The sequence below is a fragment of the Ammospiza nelsoni genome, chromosome 6 (assembly GCF_027579445.1).
Source record: "Ammospiza nelsoni isolate bAmmNel1 chromosome 6, bAmmNel1.pri, whole genome shotgun sequence".
Lineage (NCBI taxonomy): Eukaryota > Metazoa > Chordata > Aves > Passeriformes > Passerellidae > Ammospiza > Ammospiza nelsoni.
The window spans coordinates 435,160-449,013 of NC_080638.1; the positions used below are offsets into that span (position 1 = coordinate 435,160).

At 41.3% G+C, this 13,854-nt stretch overlaps 1 protein-coding gene across 2 annotated transcripts in view; it reads left to right on the plus strand.

Annotated features, from left to right (window-relative positions):
* Positions 1 to 328: 328 nt before the first annotated feature.
* Positions 329 to 13,854, plus strand: part of CSTF3 (cleavage stimulation factor subunit 3) — a 46,584-nt gene continuing 33,058 nt past the window's right edge. For both annotated transcript variants that reach the window (XM_059475429.1, XM_059475430.1), the window contains exons 1-3: positions 329 to 505; positions 8,299 to 8,400; positions 8,530 to 8,625. In XM_059475429.1, coding sequence (XP_059331412.1) covers positions 476 to 505; positions 8,299 to 8,400; positions 8,530 to 8,625 — 228 coding nt within the window. In that variant the 5' untranslated portion in view covers positions 329 to 475. The remainder of the gene's footprint in view (positions 506 to 8,298; positions 8,401 to 8,529; positions 8,626 to 13,854) is intronic.

Here is a 13,854-nt window from a genome sequence, read left to right on the forward strand (position 1 = left end):
AAAGGGCAGGAAAAAGGAGAGGAAGAAGAGCGGGGAGAGAAGAGGAGCGGGAAGGGGAAGCGCCGCCTCAGCGCGCCTTCCCGGGCCCACCCTCATAGCCGGGCCGGGCATCGCCGCTCCATCCTGCCCGTATGGGGCAGCAGCGGCTCCGGGGAGCCAGCTCTGTCCCCACGACGTGGAAAGGGAAGGAAGGGCAGGAAAAAGGAGAGGAAGAGGAGGGGGGAGAGGAAGCGCCGCCTCAGCGCGGCCTCCCGCCCTCAGCGCGGCCCCGCCCCTTCCGGCCGCCCCCGCGCGCCGCGATGACGCACTTCCTCCCGCCAGCCCCGCTCCCCCGCCCCCGGGCCGGAGGTGCCGCCGCCATTTTGCCGCTCTCTCGCTGCCGCTCTCCGGGCGCGGCGGCTGCGGCCGGACGAGCGATTTTTAAGGAGCTTTAAGCCGCTCGGGGCCCCGCGCCCCAGCCCGCTTTGAACGCGCCATGTCCGGAGAGGGAACCGCCGGCGACCAGGTGAGGCGGGGCAGGGTGAGCGCAGGCCGCGCCCTGAGGGAGCGGGGCGGTGTGGGCTCGGTGAGGGCGGGCGTGCGGCGGGGCCCAGCGGAGCGCGGCCCTGAGCCCGGCCGGGCTCCCCTGCCCCGCTGGCCGTCGGAGGAGCTCCGTGTGCTCCGTAGGCGGGCGGGGAGCGGAGCTGGCCCGGCCCGGGCGGTGACGAGCCCGGAGCTCCGGCTCTCAGGCCCAGCCGGACAATGGGCGGCCCGGTCACGGTCCCGGTCCCGCTCGGCCGTGGCCGCTGAAGGCAGCGCACTCCGGGAGGGAATCGCAGCTCGGACGGGCTGTTTACAGAGGCAGCTTGCGGTGTTATGTAAAGCGAGCGTTGGCCGAACTCAGGCGTTTCGTGGAGAAGGCCTCCAACGACACCTCCAGAATAAAGCATTGCTAAAATACGCTCAATCCTTAAACTAGAAACGATAAACACGCGTTTGCTTGATAAAGGGTTTTCTTACAGTACAGCGCTCGTTTCGTTTAGTAGGGAGCTGAATTAAAGGCCCAGAAGTGCCAGCTCAGCATGAGGAAGAACTGCTTTAGGTTCAGCGTTGCAGAGCCCTGGATCGGCTGCCCAGGGAGGGCGCGGAATTTCCCTCTCTGGACGCATCCCAATCCCACCTGGACCCATTCCTGTGTCACCTACTCCAGCAGGTGACCTTGCCTGGGCAGCAGGGTTGGACTAGGGCATCTCCAGAGGTCCCTTCCAAACCTCATCCTTCTGGGATTCTGTGAAATAGCTGCAGTTTCAGCGGAGTTTGGTTGTTTTTTGTTGGTTTTGTTGGTTTTTTTTTGTTTCTTGGTTGTTTTTTTTTTTTTTTTAATAGGCTAAAGTCCGTATTTACTCTAATCTCTTAATTTATAGAGAGCTACCGCAGTGTTGTATGTCACCTTTTTAAATCTAGTGTTACTATGAACGATTTCTGATTTACTGGCAGAGTTTCTCCAAAATGGCTTTTTTTAGTAGTTGGGATTATGTTTAAAATCTGTATCAGTTGGAGGGGTGGGGGTGAAAATTCCTGATTGAGGGAAGAATTATTGATAACAGCCACATGGGAAGAGTTACTGATAACAGCCACGTGTCTTAGCCTTTAGAAATACTTAAAATCAAGCTGATGCCTTAGTTGCTTCTTGAAGTGGCTTTTTCTTTGTAGAATGTTAGTTTCTTACCAAACTGGTGAATTTCTGTATGCCTGTGCCTTATACCCCTAAAGGATGGAGTGTCAATTTTATCTATAAGCTCACTATTTTGGTGGATGGGGTGGGTGTAGGAAATGTGATGCTCAGAGTGTAAAATACTCAGGATATGCCTGGTTAGGGTCATGCCCCAACATTCCCTGTGTGCTCCAGGCTGCTCAGTGTGCTTGGAGGTGCAGGATGGTTCCCTTCATCATGAGATGCCTGGCTGCAGAGAAGTAAGAATGTGCCACAGCAGAATGTTGTTAGTGCTGGTGTGTGGCATGTTGCAGGTTTCATCTCCCCACTCCAGAATGTTTTCAGGAATACTTTGATGTTTCATGGCTCAGTTAAGCTGTTTGTTAAAAGGGCACGTGTGTTTCTACAGCTTGTAAAGTGTTACTATTTAACTGCAGTCCTGCTGACTTTAGACTTTATATTCTTTTGCAAGGGAGGATTTGATAAGCGAAAGGTTGAGTTACTTGGTCTTTGGGCCATAATAAGGTTCCTTTTTTTGCCCATTATTATTTCTGTGTTCATGTTGGGTGCACTTAGATTAAAAAACCTGCTCATTCATATAGGTTGGGTTAATTTTTATGTTTTTATTTCTACTGCTCCATCCTCCTGATGAAGGCTTGTGGATTCTGATTTGCTGCAGGGAGGAGCAGCAGAGCCTGGGGCACCCTCAGTGCAGCTGCTCTGGGCCAGCCTGGTGCTGGATGAAAGGCCTGGAGTTACCTGCACAGGGTTGTGGCTGTGCCTGCCTGTAGAAACTGGGGCTGGCGTTGCAACCTTAGGCCAGGCTGAGCTGCAGGGGCTGTTACTGTGTGACAGGAGCCTGACCTGTGTTTGGTAGCTCGTCTCCTCGTTATGTTACTGTGGAGCAAGCTGGAGCAGGAGGACGGAGAAAGGCAATGCAGCCACAACTCTTGGAGTGTATTTAAGTTCTTGCTCCGTGTTCTGTGCTGGGCCCAGATTAGTCCTGAAGAACCAGCTGGATCATGTGAGGACTTCAAATCCATCAGGCCTCTGCCAGATTTCTGCCGAGGCCTCATGGTGTTGAACAAAGCAGGATTTCCAGGGTCAGTCTCTGGAACAGCAAGCACTCGGCCTGTCTGTGTCACAGAAATGCACTTTTGTAGACTGAAGGGCTGCTGCATCTGCCACTGTTTGCCAGAAAATTCCATGGCAGGCTCTGCCCAGGGTTACAAAGAGCCCATGCTTGCACCTGTGCGTGTCTGGACATGTTTGTGCTCCTCTGTGTGCACATCCAGTTTCATGTCAGTCACGGTGCTTGTTTCATGGGCTTGGTGACAGAACCTCCATTCCCCACTTTATAAATGCTTGCCAGGCATCACCTGCGTCTGATGATCACATAACATTTGCTTTGCCCCTGCCTTAGTTACCTTCCAGTCTTTTAAGGTTACAACATGCATTTCACACTCCCAGTTAGAGTTTCGAAGATGCTACCCCAGTCTGAGATGCATTTTTAAGGTTACAACATGCATTTCACACTCCCAGTTAGAGTTTCTAAGATGCTACCCCAGTCTGAGATGCATTTTTTATGTTCCATGAATATGGATCTGTGGAAAAAAAAAATGTCTGTATTGTCTCTGTGACTATAAAAATACCTCAAAACCAGTTTGTTCTGGTTTCTTCAGGTTTTGATTCCTTCCTCTCTTTGTCATGTGTCTGTTTGATGTGGTACATCATGAAAGTTTCTGCATGCTAAAGACAGTAGTAAATGTTGTAAAGTTGCAGTTAACTTCAGTTTAATATTTTAAAAATAGATGTCACTGAGTGCAGTGCTGAAAGAAGACTTTCCTTGCAGGATTGTGTGGGTTTAACATCACAGGAGGAGCCATTCTAGAGAAAGCTCTTTAAGAGTAGACACAATAAGTGCAAGTATTGCTGAAGGAAAGCTCCTGAGTTTGTAATGCAGTGCTTTAATGACAATTTATTTACAACTGTGTAAAAACTGTCATTTAGGTGTATTCCAGAGTCAGTAAGTTCCAGGTATGCAAATAAGAAGTTCAAGTGAAAAATGTGTCAGTGCAACATTTGGGAAATAGTCCTGTGAGGGAAGAATGGTAATCATTACTAATCTAAAATTTCAATTTCTCTGGAGTTTTGAGCCCAGATGATGTTGGGATGGGGCAGTACTTACAAAGGTTCCTTTTTTGGTCAAGATGAATATCCTGGAATATCCTGGGCTCCAGCCTTAAAGGACACATTTTTTTTCCAAGTGGTTTAGTGTAGAATAGAAGAAATCAAGGCGTTAAAAACATTTAAGAAAGTGCAGGTTTTGCTAAGCTGAAACTACAGTTCCCCCAGTGAAGGGCTGTGTTACTGAGGAAAGGGTTTTAAAACTTGTTCTTCTCTGCACATGCAGCTTTAAATAAGCTTACAGGGGAAAAAGCCTTAGACTAAACCAACCTGTAAATTTAGCAAACTGAACAACTACCAATGCTTGTCAAGTTAATATAATGAATGTTAATATATTTGAAATTCCATTCACAGTTCGGGCTGTGCTGAAGTGTGCCAAACCAGCAAACTGGCTGTGTCTGAATGGCCAGAAAGCTCCTTTTGGCTGTTAAAACAATTTGACTGAAGTAGCCATTACAATTCCTGCCTTTTTGTATCCAACAGCTCCTCCTGTGATGTTAAACCCACACAATCCTGCAAGAAAAATCTGCTTTGGTTTGTAGAAGTTCTTATTTCATCATTAGTGGTAGTTTTTAGAGCATCTTGAGCTGGCCACTCCCTGGATGTAGCAGGTGTTGTAAACACATTTATTTACTTTCCACTGCAGAGGATCCTTTTGTGGAAACAGGAGGATACCTTAAACTACTGGATGTATTTAGTTTTGCAAACAATATGAAGGTATTTAGGTATTTTCTTAGACACTTTGGTTGGAATCATGACGATTTATTTGAGAGGCTTGAGGAAACTGTTGATTTTAGGAATATAATATAAACCAAGAATATTCCCTTGGAGATGATTGATAAATAAGCAAATATTAAAAGTGGACTTTATTTCCTCTGGTTTTGTTCCCTCAGGCATCCTTTATGACTTCAGAATTGGATTTTGTGGAGTTGATGGATTTTGTGGGAAGGAACTACTAGATCCCTTCCTAGAAATGTGGGTTTAGGTCTCTTGAGATTTTGGAAAGATCTTTTTATACTTCTAGTATCTGTGAGACTTCAGTTCTATTGCTGTTTGGCAGTGTATAAATAATAAAAGGGTAGTTGTGAGCTGGACTAGGTGGTGGTAATCTGTAGAAAACCCTAAGAGCTAAAATAATTCCATGACCTTCAGAGAGTTGCTCATGGGATAGGATCCTGATGATGTAGAGATCTACTGCACAGAGTTAACAAAAGCAGAGGGAAAAAGGGTTTTTACAGTCTGTGTAAAAGAAAAGTTAAAGCCAAGACAAGTTAAAAGCCAGTATCTGGTTAGGTTCAGCTGGATGGTATTTCAGCTGGTCTAAGTTGAGGCTGCTGGAGTCCTGAATGGTTTTGTGTCCTTTTTGCTGCATCTGATCCTGAAACCAGGAGATTGAACCATTAGAAAGTTAATCCCTTTTCCAACAGGATTATTTTTCTGCTGATTTAACTCCCTGAAGTGGTTTGCTACAGGATGAGCTTCCCTGGAAATGCTTATCTAGGGGCAGGATAATGGCAGTGAACACCCAGGAATTCCATGGTCCCGGTTTGGATATTGGCTGTTGTGCAAGCACTACAGTGGGAAATACATAATTTCTGTGTGCCCTTGAACTGTGATAGCAGCAGCTGCAAGCACAAATTGCAGTTAACATCAGCTCTCAAAACTGGGATCACGTTTTTCCTGCCTGTGCTTGAGAGTCAGGCTCGTGGTTCCATTTTGCTGTGTGTTGCTGTAGGTGTTGGTCCTCACAACGGGTGTTTGTTCACACACCCAGCTCTGGCAAAATGTCCAGGAAATCCCGAGTGTTGATTCCTGCAGGGTGTTAGGAGTGGTTATTTGGGAAGATGCAGTGAGGCCCCATGTGTGCTTTGCCTGCAGTGCAGTGTCCTGACGTGTCTGGAGGTGCACAGGGGACAGCACAGGGACTGTTCCCTGAGCTCACCTAAGGTACAGCAAGTGCAGGCAGTCCAGTTCAAAACTGACCCTCAGAGTTATTTTCCATTCTGTACACTGCCTGTCTTCTGTCTTCTACAGCTGAATGGAGAACTTTATCTGCTGCTGCTGAACAATTATTTACCAACTTAAAAAAATCAGTCCTTTTGATTTTCCAGTAAAATAATTGTGCTTCTTGCACAGTTTGATTCGTGTATCAAATACACAAAATTAATGTAGGATTACTGTGGTTGTGCATCTTATCCCCATCTGCTTTTGTCCTGAGCTCTTTCTGCCTTTCTGAGTTTGAGTTTATGACCCTGTATCTGCCTAGGTGAATGAAATTCCTGGAAGTCTTAACATGAGATGAATATTTTTGTGTCACCTGGAAAGATTTGAGGGAACACAATTTAGCTACTGATGTAATAGCTGAAAGGTGCCTCAGTGGCCCATTCTGTTTAATATTGTTTAAAAGTCAGTACTTAGAGGGCAGGACCTTGTGCTTTTGTAGGTGGGGTCCTTTTGTTGTAGCAGACATTAATGCTGCATCTGCCAGACCCTTCTGTCTCATGCACCCAGAATAATATATTTGAGACAAGTAAATTTCCCTCTGATGTTGGTGTATTTGAATTAATGCTTCATTGAATAAGCAGCATTTCAGTTTTGGGTCACCTGGAGGGGTAGCTTACAGAAATAGTTTTAAAATGCAGAAATTTCAGCTGCAGTGCTGCTTCTGGAAGCTGAATAATGTTTATGCATGTCAATTGGGAAGAAATAAAACCACCAGATCATTTTATAGTGTTTTACATCTTAAGCTTGTGTCAGTTGAACTACTACAGAATCCAAATTTTGATGGACTTAGGAATGTAAAACTATTCATATGGCAGTTTATAAATTTACTCTTTCAGAGTTGACAGCTTAGTGCTACTTTGATTTTTTAATCAAATTAATTCTAGAATAGTTTAATGTGGGATTTGATGTTTGCCTTCCAAGCTACCCTGCTTTGCATTAGTGTTAAGAATTGCTTGAAAAGTGAATCAAAAGAAGTAATGGTGTTTAGCCTCCTATAAAGCTCAGCTACTGATTTTTTTTCTTTTTCCTTTATTGTATATCTGCAATATCAGATATGTCCATTTAACAGTTCTGCAATATTTTTGAACCTTTTCCCATTTTATAAGTAGTTTTATTAAGTGATGTATTTAAAGGGATATGCTTTGGATTATATCCTGCTAGTGGGACTGACACAAAAACTGGTGATGCTGAAAAATATTCAGAACTAGTGTAGTTACCTTCTGCTTCTCATTTATTCAGAACTAGTGTAGCAAACTCCTTGAAATAATATTCTAGCAAATGACAGAATTTGGTTGTTTGTTTTTTTTTTTAGAATTTTCTGCAAGTTTTAGAATTTATTTTTTTTATAAATCAGACACACTGCATGGTACATTAGAGATGAATATTTTTAATTATGTAGTGAAATTATAAAATTTCACCAGCAAGGTCTTACAGTGATGATTTAGGGGTTACTATTGTTACATCTCACAGAGGCAAGGATTTAGTTGGTGTGGCTTTTGTATTGCTCTTACCTGCCTAAAAATGAGCCAGGTTTTCAAAGTTAGTAACTGCTTTGGAGTACAGGTCAGAACAATATTTCAGGCTTAACTAATAAACTTCAGTTCATTTAGGGTTGTAACAAGCATGTATTTTAAGGGTGTCTGTATGTGATCTTCACACTGTAATTTTTTATTCTACTTGTGCTAACAGTGTTAGGTCTAGGAAAAAAAGCCTTGAAAATCATAAAGCAAGTTATTTCCAAAAGTGTTTGAAAGTAACGGCGTTAAAAAGTTTGCAGTCAGTTTGGTACAGCTTTTAGCCTGAGAAAAACCTTTTAAACTTCAATCAGAATGTCTGAGTGTTTTAAAAAAAAGGTGATGTTAGGGCCAAAACTACAGGAGAGCATCTGTAGGGTTGAGAGATCAGAAAGTGAGCAAAGGAATTGTGCTTGCGTAGTGTGTGTGTGTTTCTGCTGAACATCATCTCCTGGTTTGCTTGTTAAACCTGTGGTACCCAATACTTCTGTTCTCCAAGTCCACAGTGACTCCTGGATAAACTGGCTTTGTTTGCCTGAGCTCTGTGATAGAAATAATGGGCTGAATTTACTTTTTACATCTTAAAGTTGCAGGTTGGTAAAAATGTTTAAAATTCATAGTGCAGTAAATATTCCAGCAAACTCAAATTTGTTTTCGTGTTTTAGAGACATTGAGTTGGTTTAGTCTAACATCTTGGTCGATGTCCATAACATGTAGAACTTGTGCTAAATGTGCATTATCTTCCTGGGACAACTTCTTTTCCAGCTGAATTCCAGTTTAGAAACTGCATTTTAAAATATTCCACTGTTGAAATGTTTTCTTTTGCTTGACTGTGTAGGTGGGACAGAACTTTTCAAACGCTGCTTGTGATCTCTTATGTCTTCTTTTTAATTTTTCTAGACTGCTGAATATGTCCCAGAAAAAGTGAAGAAAGCTGAAAAGAAACTAGAAGAAAATCCATATGACCTTGACGCTTGGAGCATTCTCATTCGAGAGGCACAGGTTTAGTGATATAGGATTACATTTCCTTATCTATGGTCCACTCACACTATTTGGTTCTGGAGTAAAATCAGCATATTCATTGACATGAATCATAATACTGTAAATGCTGTTTTGATTTTCAATTTTTAGAATCAGCCTATAGACAAAGCACGGAAGACCTATGAACGCCTTGTTGCCCAGTTCCCCAGTTCTGGCAGATTCTGGAAACTGTACATTGAAGCAGAGGTTAATATTTTTACATTTTTTCTTACATAACATTTAATAGGATTTTAAGTTTCTATTTTTATAAGCATGAATAAGATAGGCACATAATATCTAGGGGAAAGGGGATTTTAAATATGCCTTGCCTTTATTTTGTAAAATAGGTACAAAGGAATGATTAAAATGAATTCTAAAGTATTGGGTCTTTCATGAGTTGATGATTGTTGCATTATGGAATTGCAACAACATTAAAACTGTTTCAATGGTATTGGAGTGCTTTAGCCTTTTATTTGCTTGTCGTGTCAATTTATTGCCTCCCGTGTCATTTACTTAGAGAATTTTTTTTTATTTACACATACAAACTTATTTGAGTGACTTTCTCTGAATATTTGGTTCTGTTATTTATTTTTTTTTTTGCTTTCTTAGGGAATTGAATGTTTCTGTGAACAGTGTTTGCAGGGAGGGTGTGGGGATGGAAGCTAATTTCTGGAATGAAAATGCATTAGCCCAACTCAATAGCTTTTAAAAATCCCAACAAATTGTGATTGTTTCCATAACTGGGTAAGACTTATCACTAGGTGCATTGGTCAGTGAACTGTCTCTAATGACATGCCATGAAATTCCCTGTATAATCATGGGGGGGTGGTGGTGGTGTTCATTTTGGTTTGAGTCCTTTCTGTAGCTGGTATTTATTACTAATACACATGGTTTCTGTGGGCATCCTCTGGCTGCACATCTTCCTTGAGACAGATTTTCTATGTGCTAAACTTCAGGGGTGGGGACCTGTGTTCTGTAGATGAGAAATGAGCTCTCTTTTTCTTCCATTTGCTGTGAAATTTCATTGCATAGTTATCATATCTTATTTTACATTCAATTACTTATCCAGAAATGTCTGGCAGTAAATTTTGAAGATAGAGAAAATTGGGATCATGGGAATCGAGCAGAATTTTTTTATATTGCAGTTCATAGAAAGACGCTACAGTGCAAAATAGTGAGTGCCATCTGAATTGAATGCTACCAAATTAAATATCTGGAGTTTTCACTATCCTGTTTGTAGCAGTAGTTAGAATGTTGATGTTTATTCATGTTTGGGAGATTGCAAATGGGCTAACATAAAAATACAAGTTTTTCCTTTTCGAACCCTGCAGCCAAATCCATTAGTACACGAGTACCCTGAAATTTTTGCTACAGGTTCCAATTTTTAGAATCTAATCTTATTTCATCATTTCATTAAGTTGCCTGATTTCTGCACTTTTTTAAAACCTTTACCTTTGTCATGCCTCAAATTCAGGGGTTGAGCAAGGCCATTTCAGAAAGCCAGTACCACACTGTGCATCCTTCAGCAGAAAGTCCTGTTGTCAGTGTAAAGCTCCCTGTCTTAAACCACGTTCAGAGATGAACTGACAGACATCACCTCCCCTAATTTATAATTAAGACTATTTAGAAACCTTAACAGTGGCAAACTTGGAAGAGTCTAGGGCAGAGTTTTTTACCTGTTCCATCAAGGAGAGCAGATCAGCACCTCAGCAGTTAGGGGTACCAGGGAACACAAGGTAACTCTGAGAGGGAAAGAATTATCATAACCTTCACTAGTTCTTGTGTATGTGCTTATTAATACACTTCAAATATTAGAGAAATGGAATATAGAGTTCTGTAGTTCAAAATAAAAATAGGAACTGTGGATTTCTGGTAGAGGCTACAGCTGAAGAGGGTTGTATTTGAAAGAAATGTAAGAAGGTAGTTTTCAGAAATTTATCTTTTATCTTAACAGCCAAATTTTTAAAATCCCAGTTATTACTTAATTTTCAACTTTCCTGTTTACAGTGACATGTTCCAACTGACAGTGGCCAATTTCCAAACAAAGCAATATGCTTTTCTCTGGTTTTTTAAAGCATATGTGAGCATACATAGCTGTAAGTTGAAATAACTTACTTCGAAATTCCTCTCTAAAAACAGATATGCTCACACAATTGGGCACCATTGTCAGTGTTGTTTTCAGTTGCATATCATTTGTGCAGTCCATCTGGGTGAATTCAAATCAAAATGCTTTATCAAATGTTCTTTAAACCCAGTGGTTAAATTAAAGACTTCAGTTAATTTTTGAAGGCTGAGTGGAGGAATTCTGTTCAGGCTTCTTTTTATTGCAGCCTTAAGTTGTGCAAGGAATATGAGGAAAGTATTTTCAAAAGCTCTTTTCCTTGGCAATTTCAGTAGTCTCCTCCTGCTAGAAAACTTTTCTTGGGCTGTTTAGAAGTATATAACTTTCTAGCCATGACTTAGTAAAATAAACCCGTGGTAGATCTCCAGCACTGCTTTCAATTTACTTTTGCTGCCTCATTATTGAAATCTGAAACTTGTAAAATCTTCAGTCATCTGTTACCTGCATTTCCTCTGATGTCAAAAAAGGATTTTACTCTTTAACATGAAAACGTTTTCTCTTTGCATCCCAGAAAGACAGAAAGGGGGAGGGAAGTGGGGGTTCTTTTCTGCCAGGTTGTCTTTCACTAGAGAATTTTGCCCTCTGCAAGACATAAATCAGAGCTGAAAAATGTTCCTTAGTTGTGATGTATTGCAAGATGAGCCAGGGTGAGGGTTATGAAAAGGGCCTTACAAAAAAGAAATTAGCCCTTAAACAGCTGTACTCTCAAAGTTGTTAGAAGGCTTCAAATTCCCCTTTGTCTGTCTTAACAAATGTGTTCTCTTTAGTCACTTCCAGTCTTCAGTAGGAATTGTTGATAAACTATCTGCACAAAAAGTGCATGTGCCAGTTCTTTCTGTAATGTATAACTTGTAAGTGCAGGCCTTGCTGCTGTGATTGCCTCTGGGTTTTATGGCTGTGTTTGTTCAGCTTGCTGACTGTTGTGCTTTCTGTGTGTGACTGTGTTCCCTGGTGGAATATAGTGGGGAGCAGTGCTCAGCACTCAGTGTTCATCCAGCTCACCACACCTGGTACACAGAGCATGCTCAAGTAACCAAATACTTCACATTGAGCATTTTGTGTGCCAAGCACTGGTTTAGATGCTCTGCTCTCTGCATTGTGACTGGTTAGGTAGGCAGTAGAACATGGAGATTAGTTAGGAAGAGCATGCTTTGAGTTTGTTAATGGGAATTACATTATTAAAGTTGAAATTGTTGAAACAAGTTTGGATTCTTGCACTGGTTCTTATTTCTTCTGACCTTCAAAGAAGAATTGCAGGACTTAGAAATGATATAAGTGGATGAAACAACTCCCAGTTCACAGCTGGTTTTGGGTCATAATATTTGAACATCTAAGTAGAGTTTTGGATTTGATAAGTGTTTAAGCAAGCAAAATAGTGAACTTGATAAACTGCATCTCTTAAAATTTAGGAAGTGGAACAGTAGTGCTATTCTTCCCAAACTCTTATTTTCTCTAGCTACTTGAAGCACACTTTTCTTCTGATAACCTTTCTCATAAAAACCTCCTCTCAGAAACTTGACTCTGTTGAATGGCAGTTGTATAAAGGAGTGCCTAAGTGTCAGCCCCACTGTGCCATAACATTAAATCCATAGATCACACGCTCTGGACTCTAGCCTGCTCTGCTGATGTGCTGTGTCTCCCTGGGTAAGTTATTTAACCTGTTCTTTAACAGATACCTACCTACCTCACAGGGTTGTTGTGAGGCTGCTCTAGTGATTAAAGTGCTTTTGGCACCTGCCTAAAAGGTGCTACAGAAATGTGCAAATAAATCCAGTTTAATACCCTGTGATCCCATAGGCCCACCTGTCTGTTGCTGTTTCCTTTGTCACTTTGATTGAACCATCTTTTAGATACAGAAAGACCTGATAATGCTTTTCATGCTCATGAAAGAACATTTACTTTACCAGTCTCCTAAATACTTCAGTAGTTCTGAAGCTTTTGAAGTTGCCTTTTTTTCCTCTGCTAGTTTCCTTTGAGAAATCACCAGGTTGAAAATCTTCTTAGGCACATTTATTAAACTGTATTCACATACTTTCAACATTTTTTTTTTATGATTAAAGAATTTTTAATTCTAGTTACTCTGAATGGAAACTTTCCTCTGTAATTGTCCTGAATGCTTCAGGCCAGTTCACACCACAGCCTTTACCTTTATATCCTGGTCACTTTGAACATTGTTAATAGGGGTTGAAAGGTTGCCATCATTAAAGACATAAAAATCAGATCCAGAAAACAGTTGTGACAAGTAGCCCAAGTCTAGAAACAATAAATACAAAGCTGGTAACACACATGTAAAAGGTTTGGCTGTTAATATGTATTTTTTTGTCTTGAGAATTTTGCAAGACTCCTGTGTTATTGCTTGTCCTAAAGAAATGCAACCAGATAAATTTGTTTAGATAACTTCTATTTCATATGGACATTTTGAATTTTAAATGTCTTGGTAACAAACAGATGCTGTTTGAGGCATCTCACATGCAGGGGGTGGGACCACAGTTTAGGGTTGATTGTTTTGCATTTCATCATATGCAATACATCAGTAGCTTTAATCCATGTAATTAATTCACACTGGTGTGGATACTAGTCAGAATGTATCATTTAACATACCTGTATATGAAAAATGTAAATAAAACCATTTAGAAAAATGATTGTTTTTGTTTAAAATGTCTGTGTTTCTTCAAAGCATTTTCTTCCCCTGTTTTACTTTAGTCTGGTTATGAAAGGAGAATGTTGTACCTATCACCAAAATTACTCTGCTTGGGGGAAAATGGGAACTGCCTTCTGTCAGGATGAAGTTGGAGTGATCAGAAGTCAAAGTAGAATAGGTTTCTTGCCTGAGATTCTGTTTAGTGGTACTTTCAACTGAATATATTGTGTGTATCACCTGCTGATCTTAGTGAATTTCTTAATGGAAGGCATCCCCATGATAATCCAAGCCCACCCCACTAGCCAGCCACATTTCTCATGGTAATCTCCTGCTTTGAGAAACTGCTGTACAGGTGCTCTGTACAAATAACCACACTGCACAGTCTTGACTGCCTCAGTCTGAGATTTTCAATCTTTTTTACAACTGTATTATTTATGATCTTTTCTTATTCATGTGTGGACTTGTTCCATTCCTGTTAATAAATGTTGTTCTGTCTGTGTGATTATTGTAGACTTGCACTAGAAGGTGAATGCACCTTTTTCCTGTCTCTTCTGCTCCAAGTGTCAATGCAGGTGTGTCTACATCTTGCACAGTTCCCCTGCTCCTACAAGCTGTGTAATATCAGAAAATTGCCCGCATACTGACATTTGTAGTTGGGGAAGATGCATGCAGT